The following is a 14766-nucleotide window of genomic DNA, read 5'->3' on the forward strand; positions in this document are numbered from 1 at the left end:
TTTTATCATCATATATATATATATAAAACGTATAATGGATTTATTTTCATATTTAGGAGGATCAGGTGAAAACACATGAAGCTAAATTCAAGAGCATGTCATCTAGCTTAATAGAACATCGTACCTCTCCTCCAGATAGGAAGGTGAAAGTAAAAATGGATGAATTTAAACAGAAGGAAGACTACCTAGAATTTGAGGTACATATTACACATAATTTGATATAGCTCTTTCAAACTGTACATTTTGATAACGAGGCATGTAACTCAGGTTGTAATGGCGCTATTTCTAAACCTAGACAGTGGCACAATATTCTCCATGTTCTCCCTTTTTGACTACCGTTAACTTCCTTATCTCTTAAAGTATTTGCATAAGTGGAGATAAACTCTTTTTTTTCCCACCTCCTCCTCTATAGAAGGGCCAGGCTTCAATTATTTGCCTTCAACTGCTTATGTCTTATCACTTTTCATTTAGTCACAAATCTTATGGTTGCAGAGTTCCATACACCACCATATAACTATGCATGTTGTAGAACACCAAAATGATCTTCTTTTTTTATTATTCCTATCTATTTTTGAAGACGTGTGATAAAATATGGTATTCTGCCATCATATGAATTATTGTCTCCCTAGATCAGCCTTTTTCAACCAGGGCACCTCGAGGTATCTTCAGGGGTGCCTTGGCAAAATGCCTATAAAATTGTCCAAAAATTATATATAAGCCAGTGTGTGGATGAAGCCTGCCTTAGTTACACAAAGCCACAGGTTTTCATTGTGCATCATTACAGCCTTCTAGCTGCTGGCATCCTAGCGACCAATGCAATCATCAGTTGATATGGAGGATTTCAGTCACCTGCATAGCATCATTGTTTGACTCTCCCCTGCCTCACTCCACTCCAGTGTAAATTACATCAGTGCTGATTATGCAGAGATGTAAATAATGTGGCATTTGCATACACAGATCACTTTGGGCTAGTTCACACTTGACAAAATATCTAACACCTAACAAACGCTCCTATAGCGTTACAGCGCTTTAGTATATGCGTTAGACTGGCGTTAATGCACTTTAGTGTGGGCGTTAGACTAGAGTTCTACAAGCATTGATGACTCTTTAACCACTTAAGACCCGGACCATTATGCAGGTTAAGGACCTTACCCCTTTTTGCGATTCCGCACTGCGTCGCTTTAACTGACAATTGCGCGGTCGTGCGACGTGTCTCTCAAACAAAATTTGCATCCTTTTTTTCCCACAAATAGAGCTTTCTTTTGGTGGTAGTTGATCACCTCTGCGGTTTTTATTTTTTGTGCTATAAACAAAAATAGAGCGTCAATTTTGAAAAAAAATCAATATTTTTTACTTGTTGCTATAATAAATATCCCCAAAAAATATATATATAAAAAAGTATTTTTCCTAAGTTTAGGCCGATACGTATCCTACTTATTTTTGGTAAGCGTTTATTGATTGGTTTGCGCAAAAGTTATAGCGTTTACAAAATAGGGGATAGTTTTATGGCATTTTTATTAATAATTTTTGTAATGGTGGCAATCAGCGATTTATTTTTCGTGACTGCGACATTATGGCGGACACTTTTGACACATTTTTGGGACCATTGTAATTTTCACAGCGAAAAGTGTTATAAAAATGCACCGATTACTGTGAAAATGACAATGGCAGTGAAGGGGTTAACCACTAGGGGCACTAAGGGGTTAAGTGTGCCCTATGGGAGTGATTCTTACTGTAGGGGGGCGTGGCTGTAGGTGTGACGTCACTGATCGTTGTTCCCTATAACAGGGAACAGATGATCAGTGACACATGCAGAAGAACGGGGAAGGTTTGTTTACACACACTTCTCCCCGTTCTTCAGCTCTTGTGACCGATCACGGGACACCGGCGGCGATAGAGTCCGCGGGTCCCACAACTTCAGACCGGGTCGTGCGCACGACCCACGGCTGGGCTCTTAAAGCCAACGTACAGGTACGTGCCTGTGTCCAGCTGTGCCATTCTGCCGACATATATCGGCGTTAGGCGGTCCTTAAGTGGTTAAAAAGCTCCCCAATTGCCCTATGTGCAGTTTCGACACATTTGATGTGCGTTAAAACTAGGGTTGTCCCGATACCACTTTTTTAAGACCGAGTACAAGTACCGATAATTTTTTTCAAGTACTCGCCGATACCAAATACCGATACTTTTTTTTAATCGGTTGTGACAGCGGCACATGTGTCGGTCGTTTTTTTTTTATCTTTAACAATTTGTTTTTATAATTAATTTACAATTTTTTATTTTGTTTTACAATTTTTTTTATTTATAATGCTTTTCTTTTTTTAAGGGGGGGGGGGGTAGACCGTGTCAGTGTGTTTTTTCTTTTATTTTTTTATTATTTTATACAATAATTTTTTTTAATTTTTTTTTTTTCTTTTTTAGTCTTGTTGGGGGGCTTTGGTGAGATATCAGGGGTCTTAACAGACCTCTGACATCTCCCTTTTGAGACAGAGAAAGGGACTAGGGACACATGTTCCCCAGTCCCTTTCTCAGCAGCATCATCTGCGCTGAAAATGAATGGAGAGAAGACAGCGTCTTCTCTTCATTCATAAACTGAAACATTGTAATCACAGTTTACGATGTTTCAGTTATGTGAATGGACAGAGTCAGTAATCACTGACTCTGTCCATTCGGAGCAGTAAGGAGCCCGATTTACCGGCTCCTACCCCGCTCTCCATCCTGACAGTTCCAGGGGGTGGAGGAGGAGCATGGATGGAGAGAGAAACACGGGGGGACACGGAGGGATACACGGAGGGAGAGAGAAACACGGGGGGAACAGAAAAAAAGCCGCTTGCGGGGGGGGGGTTAGAGAAGCGGATTAATTACTTTTAAATCTATACAGCGGTGATCGGTGCTTGTAACTTCCCCATGCACTGATCACCGCTGACTGTACAAGTATCGGGTGAAGCATTTTTTCTTGTTTTTTTAAGGGAAGTAAGGAAGTAAGGAAATATACAATTTGGGCTGCGGTTTGTTGTGGTGAATGTTTCATGTCCATACTCTATTATTAGGGAAGGCAGCAGCATGGATTTTTTTACTATGCTTTATCTCATGTTTGGCCTCCTGCAGATGAAGCCGATGTATGAGCAATTGGCTGAGCAGAGGAAGAGTAGTAGGGCATCCAGGAGCTATTGGGTACATCCAATTGTCTCTCAGAGATATTCTAAAGTGCAATTTTATGCCCTGTATCAGGATTTCTGCTCATACCCTCAGAAGATAATGTCGGCCATCTTCAAGCAGCACAAACAGAAAGTGCATAGAAGGAAGTGACTGCGTTACCATATACATAAGTGGGAGGCGTTGAAAGGTTTCAAACTCCTCCAGAGTTGTCATGAGGCTTTCATTTTTAAGCGAAGCGCCATGACACTAATGCTTTATGTTTTGATAATGTGAACAGCACCGTGTGCTCTCCATAGTATCATGTGCATAGGTGTTTGAAGAGCATTTTAAATGCCCCTCAATGCCTGCTTTAAATGCCAGTGTGACCTTAGCCTTAACATGTCTTAAATAGTGCATGTTCATTTTGTATAACTGATGTATCATCAGCAGGTATTGTCAAGGGCATCACTACAAATTACAGGGTTCAATAGTAAAAATATGATGGGGTTCCCTGGCTAACTCTCTCTGTAGCAGCTTACAATGTCAACTGTGACTGTAGGTATCATTGATCTTAACATAAGTATGTCGAAATGCAGGATAGGCAACAGTAAATCTGTCAGCATTATCAGTACACTTCGAGGGACCAGTGCTGTGCATGAAAGTTATAGCTGCAGTAAACATAATTATATTGGCTGTCCTATAAGTTTATCCAAGGAGAAACTTTGAGGCCCCGTACACACGACAGGTTTTCTTGGCAGAATTCAGCCAGAAACTCGATGGGAGACGTATTCTGCCGAGAAAACCAGTCGTGTGTACACTTTTCGCAGAGGAAACTGACGAGGATCTCGTCGGGCCAAAAAGAGAACATGTTCTCTATTTCCTCGTTAGTCAATGGGAAAAGTTGGCTCGCCGAGATCCTCGGCGGCTTCACAAGGAACTCGACAAGTAAAACGATGTGTTTTGCCCGTCGAGTTTCTCGGACGTGTGTACGGGGCCTCAGATTTTTGAGTGCAGTAGGCATAAATAGTTAATTTCAGTCTGCAGCAGAAGGCAAAAGGGCAATAAATCTACACTTCCAAGGCTAGTTATACATGGTAAGATTTCTCTCATTTCGCCCAGTGGGCTGAATGGGAGAAATCAATGGATTACCCCATCTACGCTAAACGGCATTAATGTCGGTTATTGTATTCTGATTGCTTCTGATTGGCTGCAGTCACCGTTTGGCTGAAAATTTCCTACCTGGCTCTTTCATTTTTCATATCAAAGTTTGTTGAGCTGGGTGGTGCCGACAGAGACACCCTCAACGCAAATTTCCACCAATTCAACCCGAAACCGTTGAAATTCAAGTCATATATTGCCAGCAAAAGACAGCTAAGCAAATTATTTTTGCACAGAAGGAAACCTATGACTAGCAACAATTGTAACACTGACTTCTCTTCTATACAGGAACCTTAACAGTTTGTCTTTCCTTAACATTTCTCTTAATGGGGCTGCCTCCTACTCCAGGCCCGACAGCAGCCATATGTACTGCATTAAAGAAGAAATGCCCAGAGGGCACTTAGTAAATATAATGCTAGTCAGCACCCATTAGATCAAACACTTCAGTTGAAAAAAGGTTTTCCTCCACTTGTGATAAAAGTAACAAACAGAACATTGTAACTAGAAAAAAATGTGATCAAACAATGGCGCCCTATTGATTCACACCTCTGCGCTCAGGACAACAACAATAGTAGAAATCACAGCTGCTGTTCTAAGGCCCCATGCACACGAGACGCTATTACAAACGCCTCTAATCTCAGCTTTTCAAAGGCAAAAACCGGCATTTAAAACGCCCGTTTTTGCCGCGATTTGCGGCGTTTTACCGCGATTTGCGGTTGTCAGCGTTTATCCCCAAAACACTGTAGACCCTCCCCAAGCTCAGAATCAAACTATTTGTGCCGTGTTTTGCCGCGTTTAGCGGCGTTTTGCTGTGTTTAGCGGCGGTTTGCCGCAATTTGCGTCTAAAACGCAAAAGCTGAAAGCTTCTAAACCCAAAATTTTGGGTTTGGAAAAACGGCCCTAAACCCAACTGCTTTGAAACGCCAAAAAACGTGATCGTGTGCATGGACACATAGGATAACATTAAATGTGTTCAGGGGCAGTTGAAAAAAAATGCCCAAATGCCTCTGAACTCGAGTTTAGCAGCGTCTCGTGTGCATGGGGCCTTAAAGTGTCAATATGAAAAAGTATATATAACGTGTTTAAACCAATAAACCAAAAATTATATATAAAACAGCGCTCAAGTGTGTGTGATCCACACTGTGATGAATAATAAATAATAATAATCCAAATATAAATGCAAATGAGTCAAAAGCCTGTGATAAAAGTGTTCATAGAAAAACATAAAGTTCATGGAAGAGCGAAAAGGAAAAACACTTCTTTCTCTCCTTCAAGGTGTAAAATCTTCAAAACATATTCAAAGAAATCTTCCACCACACCCGATGTGAAAAAATAGTGAATCCTCCACCAATAGAAATGGCCCCTCACCGGAACTATATGCCTAGCACTCTCGTGTTTTGGCACAGTAGCTTTGTTATAGTTAGTTTACATCAACAGGCGAGCTTCCGTTCCCAGACAGGTGGACAAGTAAGATCCTCATAAATGAAGAAAGTGTGACATAGTGTAAAACCGTAAAAGTAATTTAATCACAAACCACAAGCAAAATCTTCAAAAGATGCACTCACACAATGCCAAAATTCAAAAGCGTGATAAATTTGTAAAATTTGACTTATTCATGAATAAGTCAAATTTTACAGCGAAACATGTCGGAAGCTTGGTTATCATCTGATCAGTGACCAATTGCTAACGTGAGAAGATAGGCCAGTTGCGTGTTTGTTCGCCAGTGACCGGCGTTCGCTTTTTCGTTCACGCCAGCTTCAATTTCACTTCCAACACAGTGTGGGGATCGAGTGGTGTGAGTTGCCTGGGTTTTATTTTCTGGGTCCGCCGAGACCGTTGCATTTCAGACGCACAATACAGAGGAATATTTGCTGTGTATTTATCACGCTTTTGAATTTTGGCATTGTGTGAGTGCATCTTTTGAAGATTTTGCTTGTGGTTTGTGATTAAATTACTTTTACGGTTTTACACTATGTCACACTTTCTTCATTTATGAGGATCTTACTTGTCCACCTGTCTGGGAACGGAAGCTCGCCTGTTGATGTAAACTAACTATAACAAAGCTACTGTGCCAAAACACGAGAGTGCTAGGCATATAGTTCCGGTGAGTGGCCATTTCTATTGGTGGAGGATTCACTATTTTTTCACATCGGGTGTGGTGGAAGATTTCTTTGAATATGTTTTGAAGATTTTACACCTTGAAGGAGAGAAAGAAGTGTTTTTCCTTTTCGCTCTTCCATGAACTTTATGTTTTTCTATGAACACTTTTATCACGGGCTTTTGACTCATTTGCATCCAAACGATCTGAAACAATAATAACGGAAAGGGATGCAAGAAAAACAATATTACAGTATGTGAATGGGTTTATTGAACATGTAAATTAAAATACACACACACATTAGGAAATGCGCTCACAGAATGGAGATGGGGTTTATCAGTGATAACAAGTGATTGATGAACGTACTCCAGGAACACCTGTCAAAGCAGCAGCCAGTGTAAAGCTGCCTCCCTACACAAGAAGCCAACCTGCAGGCAGGTGGCATTACACTGGCTGGCATTTTGACAGGTGTTCCCGGGGTCTGTTCATCAACTACTTGTTATCACTGCTAGACTCCTATCTTCACTCTGAGTGCAATTCCTATTGTGTGTGCATTTTATTAATGTGTTCAATAAATACTGAACGTTTGGAATTTTTGCACCCCTTTCCTTTCTTATTGTATAGTCTGCTATGACTGTTATGTCACTGGGTATTGTGCTTTCTTAGTACAGCAGAACACTCAGATGGGGGGGGGGGGTATGGGGAGCAGGGACAATTTACATCTTACGAGCCTATAGGCAGAGAATTTTGATGGGGTGTGTCAGCTAGTGGTTGCGGACTAGCATTATATGTGTAGGAGGGAGGGAAGGGGTATACTCATCATATTCAATGATCGACACTGCTAAAGTTTACAAAAAGAGCTGAATGAAAAGAAATCTGGGAGAGATATACAGAAGATGGGCACCCCCCTGGATTCGGCCATGTACAGACAGACTCCCCTCTAGAAAGGGTGTCTGTAGGCACATGCCTACAGTGCCTAATGGGAAACCCAGCCCTAATTGGGAGGGAATGTTGTCTGAGGTAAAAAGAGGGACCTTGCTCAGAAAAAAGGGATTTTTAATACAGCTTACCTGTAAAATCCTTTTCTTGGAGTACATCACGGGACACAGAGCAGCATATTCATTACTATGTGGGTTATATGGAGTACCTTCAGGTGTTGACACTGGCAATCTCAAACAGGAAATGCCCCTCCCTATATAACCCCCTCCCATAGGAGGAGTACCTCAGTTTTGTAGCAAGCAGTATGCCTCCCAAAATGGTCCCCAAAAGAGGGGTGGGAGCTCTGTGTCCCGTGATGTACTCCAAGAAAAGGATTTTACAGGTAAGCTGTATTAAAAATCCCTTTTTCTTTATCGTACATCACGGGACACAGAGCAGCATATTCATTACTATGTGGGATGTCCCAAAGCAATGCTCACAATGAGGGGAGGGAGAACATCTCCAAGACAAAAGGATTTAATTTAGAGAAATACTCAAATCATAATAAATCCAACTTAGTTGAGAAAAATAATCTTAAATTTTAAATTTAACTCAAAAAAGAGGAGCCCCCGGAATCCGAGGGTCTCAAACTGCAGCCTGCAGCACTGCCTGCCCAAAGGCTGTATCAGTATTCCTTCTTACGTCCAACTGGTATAATTTTGTAAACGTGTGGACAGAAGACCAGGTTGCCGCCTTGCAAACTTGAGCCATAGAGATCTGGTGATGTGCTGCCCAGGAGGCGCCCATGGCCCTAGTAGAATGAGCCTTTAATGATACTGGAGGAGGCAACCCTTTCAAGCCGTAGGCCTGAGTGATTAATTGCTTAATCCACCTAGAAATGGTGGACTTTGCAGCTGCCTGCCCCTTCTTGGGCCCATCCGGTAATATGAACAGCACATCTGTTTTCCGGATCTTCTTTGTAGCTTTAAGATAGGCCTTCATGGCCCTGACGATATCCAAGGTATGCAGCAACCCTTCCTTTCTGGAAGTAGGTTTAGGGAAGAAGGATGGTAATACCAAATCCTGGTTCAAATGAAAACTGGATATAACCTTCGGTAGGAAGGAAGGATGAGGGCGGAGAACGACCCTGTCCTTGTGAAAAATAAGATATGGTTCCTTACAGGATAAGGCCGCCAGTTCCGATACTCTTCTTGCGGAAACTATGGCGACCAAAAATACTAACTTCCTTGTCAGTAAAACCAAAGGAATTTCAGCCAACGGCTCAAACGGTTGTTTCTGTAAACTTGACAGAACAAGGTTTAAATCCCACGGGCAAAGCGGGGATTTAACTGGAGGTTTAATACGTAAGACCCCTTGAAGGAAGGTCTTAACCAGCGAGTGGGTGGCCAGCGGCCGCTGAAACCACACTGACAGAGCAGAAATCTGTCCTTTGATTGTGCTTAATGCCAATCCTTTATCCACTCCTAGCTGGAGAAAACTTAAAACTCTATCAATGGTGAATTTGCGAGAAAGCCATCGCTTGGACTCACACCAGCCTACATAGGCCTTCCAGACCCTGTAATAAATCACCCTAGAGACCGGTTTCCTGGCTCTGATTAGGGTAGAGATTACTTTCTGAGACAGACCTCTACCCCTGAGAATCAGGGATTCAGCTTCCAGGCCGTCAAATTTAGATGCCGTAAGGCAGGGTGGAGGATCGGACCTTGCGATAGCAGGTCTGGCCGTAGAGGAAGAGTCCAAGGGTCTCCCACTACCATCCTTAAGATTAGTGAGTACCATGCCCTTCTGGGCCATGCTGGAGCTACCAGGATGACTGGTATGTGCTCCACCCGGATCCTGCGCAGCAGGCGGGGTAGTAACTGGAGCGGGGGAAACGCATAAAGAAGTTTGAACTGATGCCAAGGGCAAACCAGAGCATCGGTTCCGCAGGCCATCGGATCCCTTGAGCGGGACATGAACCTGTCTAGCTTCTTGTTGAGTCTCGATGCCATGATATCCACGTCCGGCACTCCCCATTTTTGGCAGAGTGCTTGAAAGGTCTGTGGATGCAGAGACCATTCCCCCGGCAATAGAGTCTGGCGGCTTAAGAAGTCCGCCTCTAGGAGAATCAAGCTCACTTCTCTCTGAGCGGCCTGACTCCTGGTTCCCCCTTGGTGATTTATGTATGCCACTGCCGTGGCATTGTCTGATTGAACTCTCACCGGGAACCCCTGCAATTTCGACGTCCAAGCCCTGAGGGCTAGTCGAACCGCTCTGAGCTCCAAGATGTTGATGGGTAAAAGCTTCTCTGGCCTTGCCCAAATACCTTGGCGAGTGGAACCATCCACAATCGCTCCCCAGCCCGTCAGGCTGGCGTCTGTGGTCACTATCTTCCAAGCCACTGGGTTGAAAGACTTTCCCTTCAGTAGATTCTGAGGGTCTAACCACCAACACAGACTTTGCCGGACTCTTGATGAGAGTGGCAACGGGATATCCAAGGCCTGTGGCCTTCTGCTCCCTGCTGACAGGATAGCTGCCTGCAGGATGCGAGTGTGGCTCTGGGCGTATGGCACCGCCTCGAATGTAGCCCCCATCTTGCCTAGTAGTCTCATACATAGGCGAATAGTCGGTTCCTTCTTGCTTAGAACCAGTAGGATTAATTCCTTGATGGCTTTGACCTTCCTCAGAGGTAGGAACACCCTTTGTTGTTCTGTGTCTAATCTCATGCCGAGATATTCCAACTGCCTTGTGGGCTGGAATGCTGACTTTTCTCGATTTAGGACCCAGCCGAACCTCTCGAGGTATTGGACCGTGAGGGCCACTGCTCGCTCCAAGCCGGGAGACGAGTGGTCTATGACTAGGAGGTCGTCCAGGTATGCTAGGATCGTGACCCCTTGGATCCTTCGCTTGGCTAGGATTGGAGCTAGAACCTTCGTGAACACCCGGGGGGCCGTAGCCTCCATTAGGTTGGAGTAGAAACCCAGCCCCTGTTCCAGGACTGGTACCTCTACTATTACTCCCTGGGAAAGTAGATGATCTAGAGCCGATCTTAATGCGGCTCCTTTCTCCAGATCGTTTGGAATCCTCGACTCCTGGAAATGAGGAGGAGGAAACCTTAGGAACTCTAGCTTGTAGCCTGTGGCCACGGAAGACCGTACCCACTCGTCGGGAATGCTGGCTTCCCAAATCTCCGAAAAGAGTCGCAGCCTTCCCCCCACCTTCGTGGGTGGGGGCGCCCCTTCATGAGGTAGACTTGGGGGCTGGTTTTGCTGGCTTGCGAAACCACTGCCTCTTGCCTCTAACAGCCTGTCCTTCTGATCTGCTGTTGAAGCCGAAGTTTGCTCTTGCAGGAGGCCGTCGATACTGCTTGGCATTAGAGGGCCCCTGACCAGGGGAGGACTGTCGTTTAAATGCAGGCCCCTGAACCTTCTTCTTAGTTGGCAAGAGTGTACTCTTGCCGCTTGAAATGGTCTGAATGTATTTATCTAGGTCCTCCGAAGAGCCGTCCTCCATGGAAGGGGAACCCTACCAGGAGCTTCTTGCATGGGGGCTCAGCCTCCCAGCTTTTCAACCATAAGAGTCTTCTCATATGGATAAGGGATAACGATAAACGTGACGCTTGCTGGATGGAATCCTTGATTGCGTCTACCGTAAAACATATGGCCTTAGGGACATCCGAAAATTCTTCTGCCTGCTCGGCAGGAATAAGTTCAAGCATTTGCTTAAATTGATCTGATAAAGCTTGAGCGACTCCAATCGCAGCCACGGCTGGCTGTACTACTGCCCCTGCAGAAGTAAAGGAGTTCTTAAGTAGTGCTTCCAAGCGCTTATCAACTGGATCTTTGAAAACCTGTACGTTCTCTACAGGGCATGTTAACGATTTGTTAACACATGAGATGGCTGCGTCTACTGCAGGAGAAGCCCATCTCTTGGAAAACTTTTCTTCCATAGGATATAAGACAGAAAATTTCTTAGGTGGTAAGAACACCTTGTCTGGTTTGTTCCACTCTTGGAACAAGACTCCCTCCAATAGAGGATGGATCGGAAACACAGCACTGCTTTGAGGCGCCCTCAGTGAGCCCAAAGCTGAAATCGTCGATACCTGGAGATCTGGTACAGGCAGGTTGAATGCCTTATGGACCAAGTCCGTCAAGCCTTGAATCCACCAGCTCTCCCTCAGGGAGACTGCCCCAGACTCCTCTGTATCCGGATCTTCGATCCCTGAACCTACTTGGTCTTTGTCCAAGAGGTCGTCCAATTCCCCAGAGGAAAGGACCTCCTCTTCCGGGGGTCCGCGCACGGGTGACAGAGATCTATTCCGCTTACTACCCCGCATAGCTGCGGCTATCATTTCTCCCATGCTTCTCCGCATCTCATCTAAAGAGGTGAGCAACACCTCCTCCGTGACCATCTTAGGGTTGGGTTGACTCGCGTCAGCTCCAGCCCCAGATCCCGATGGCCCAAAGGCTCCCTGTGGGGAAAGCAGCGGCATAGCTCTGTCCGAGACCTCAGACTCTGTGGGGGAATCCCCACCTTTTGTACCCTCTGGCTTGTTCTTTGATGCCATGGTACAATACCGAGGCACACCTGCTACTTATTGGTACCTGGGACTTATAAATAGTTAAATGCCCAAACACCTGTTTGGGGAATAAAAAATGTTTCCTCTACCCCAGATGACACTTTTTTTTTTTTTTTTTTTCCAAAAGAAAAAAACTTTTCTTTTTTTTTTTTTTTTTTTCAATCTAGGCAAGAAAAAACATTCTATCCCCCTGAGTAGTATTGCCAAAGAAAAGAACTATGAGATGGAAAAGAAAAAACAGCCTATTCCTAGGCTAAACCACAATCTTCTGAAGACTGTAGTATTCTTTCTGGCCACTGTGTGTCCTCAGCGCCCCGTGCTTCACTCCAGTCCTTCCTCCCTCAAGCCAAAGTATTGAATGAGCTGTGGCACTAAGGAAGGGCCGCCCCTTCCTTAAACCACTGACCCGCCCTTCCCCCCCAGCTAAAACGGCGCCAAATGCGCCTATAACACGTGCACGCGCACCGCGCGCGCGCCCGCCGACGGGGGGGGGGGTTGGGAGGAAGGGCCTCTCTGTTCCTGCAGCCGCAGGCCTGGAACACACGAGGAGGTCAGCGTTTTTTGCCTGCCTTGCAGGCATGAGGAAGAGGACTGGATAGAGCATCGCCTGGAGGCTTGCAGGTAAGCATAGCTCTCTGAACACACATACATTTGTACACAAAAGGCCCCACTCACAGCTTTTCCAACACTACCAGGGAGGTCACTTTTTATGGGGAATGATAACATATAGAGCCATCCTATCTTCATGATATGTGACTGGTTTGCCAGATGCAATGCATAACCTTAGGCATGTCCCCTGTGACCTCCCAGAAAAAAACTTGCTAAGAGCCAAGTTCCGCAAGTTTTTCCCCTTACTTACCTGCTCCATGCCGCAGGACTTTGCCAAGCAAGAGGCCCAATCTTCCCCCATCTCCGTGGGGATGTCTAGACCTTCAGGCCCTGGGAACCTTCTTCTTCCATGAAGGATCCACTGTCCTGGACCCATACAGCACCCTGGCAAACAGAAAACATTAGGCGCCCAAAGGTTTTCTAAGTTCTGGGCCCAGGGTCCAGCTCTCTTAAAAAGAAAGCATTATGGGCTATACCCCAAGGGTTTGGGGTCCGGTTACTGACCACTTTAGCGCTCAGGCTTTTTTGGACAGAACCGGTAGCTCACCTAATCCCAAGGATGCGGAGGCAAGCTAAACCATGACTAACACCTAAGACACTGGCGTAAAAACTGAGGTACTCCTCCTATGGGAGGGGGTTATATAGGGAGGGGCATTTCCTGTTTGAGATTGCCAGTGTCAACACCTGAAGGTACTCCATATAACCCACATAGTAATGAATATGCTGCTCTGTGTCCCGTGATGTACGATAAAGAAATAATGCCATAGACTCTAGGCCAGCCCTCAAAATTTCCACTCGCCTACTAGCATTTGGCGAGTGGATTTAAGCTGGGGGCGAGTGATGACAGGGCTGCATGACCAATCTCCCTCCAATCTGTGCCTACACTTAGAGTCCCGATGAGATTGGCGGCCGAAGAGGAAAGGTGCATGCTCGGGAAAAGTAGTCTGGTGAGCCGCGCACAGGCAGAGCAGTACACAGGTGCTCTCCTTAAAATTCTCATTAAGCCATGGGACCTAACAGTATGACCTCTCTGAGCCTGCCCCCCTCCCCCGGGCCCCGACCAATGTAGCTGGAGAGCAGAAAGTAATGAGTGAGGTGGAGGATTGCAAAAATTACCACTCCGGTGCAGCGCTCACTGAAAGTTGCCCTGACATGAGAGCGGTAGCCTTCTAGTTTGTGCAATTTTCTTCTCCTTGTGCTCTATGTAAGTGTCCAACAGTTTAGCCTGAGCACTGTGAACAGACTGGTCTCAATGTGTGCTGTGCACTGTCAGTGTGCGCTGTGCTATGGTGTCAATGGCTGTGCAGTTGTGTGGATCTCAGCGCTGGATTGTACTCCCTCCCGCTGTGCTGCAGCTCCTCTCCTCTCTGCCAGCCTGAATAAAAGGGGGAAGTGGGGACATGCAAGCGTGGAGCCGCACACACAGGCTCCTGATGATGAGATGAATGGGAGAGAGAGAGAGGATGGATGGGAGTTGCAGAGGAGACAGCAAGAGAATGGGGAAGAGACCCAGTTCTAGTGCCCTGTCCCTCTGGTCTGCCCCCAGTGCCCTGTCTCTCTGGTCTGCCCCCAGTGCCCAGTCCCATTTTGTTAAAGTTTTTGTTGGTAATATTGAATTTTGTAACTTTATTCTGCATAAAACATTGTCATTCCATGAGATAATCTACGAGGGCGTGTTTACAGGTGCAATTAGGCGCAGGGCAGTGTATGAATTAGGTGGGGCAACTGGTGGCGAGTAACTCTTGAGGCTCAGGACTTGAAATTTTGAGCCCTGCTCTAGGCCACCATTTTAATTTATTAGAATGCCTGGAATCATTGCACATATATTTCTACTAATTGCAGGAAGGTATGTAAACTATTTGTTTTGCCTTACCTGATCTTGTTTTTCCTTTAATAAATACTTGTTAGAATTAGATCTAGTACTCCCTTGCATGTTATTCATATTTATGCTCAACCTTGTTTAACATTCTATGTATGGGAAGAAGTGTCCCTTAGTGGTATACTTCAGAAAGAAGGATGCTCTTAAATGCATCATGAATTGCTCACCACACATTAAAGTTAATGCCAGTACAAGATGTTTGTTCTAGGACACATTGACGTTTAGCTGACGATTGTGATTAATCAGTTATGAGCTTTAATTAGAACACAAAATATGGGATGCTCAGGAGAAAATTATTAAAGTACTGTACATTTACACTTAATTCATATGTTTCTGTTCATAGAGTGCCTTCCAAATAAATTTGTTTAACCATTTGATCTGTATGTATGA

At 45.0% G+C, this 14766-nt stretch overlaps 1 protein-coding gene across 1 annotated transcript in view; it reads left to right on the forward strand.

Moving 5' to 3' along the window:
- The window catches only part of PSD (pleckstrin and Sec7 domain containing), a 371343-nt gene that overhangs the window by 348953 nt on the left and 7624 nt on the right, over nucleotides 1–14766 (forward strand). Inside the window, exon 16 of the mRNA XM_040362362.1 lies at nucleotides 57–197. Coding sequence (XP_040218296.1) covers nucleotides 57–197 — 141 coding nt within the window. The remainder of the gene's footprint in view (nucleotides 1–56; nucleotides 198–14766) is intronic.

This window comes from Rana temporaria, chromosome 8, assembly GCF_905171775.1.
Source record: "Rana temporaria chromosome 8, aRanTem1.1, whole genome shotgun sequence".
NCBI classification, from domain to species: Eukaryota; Metazoa; Chordata; class Amphibia; order Anura; family Ranidae; genus Rana; species Rana temporaria.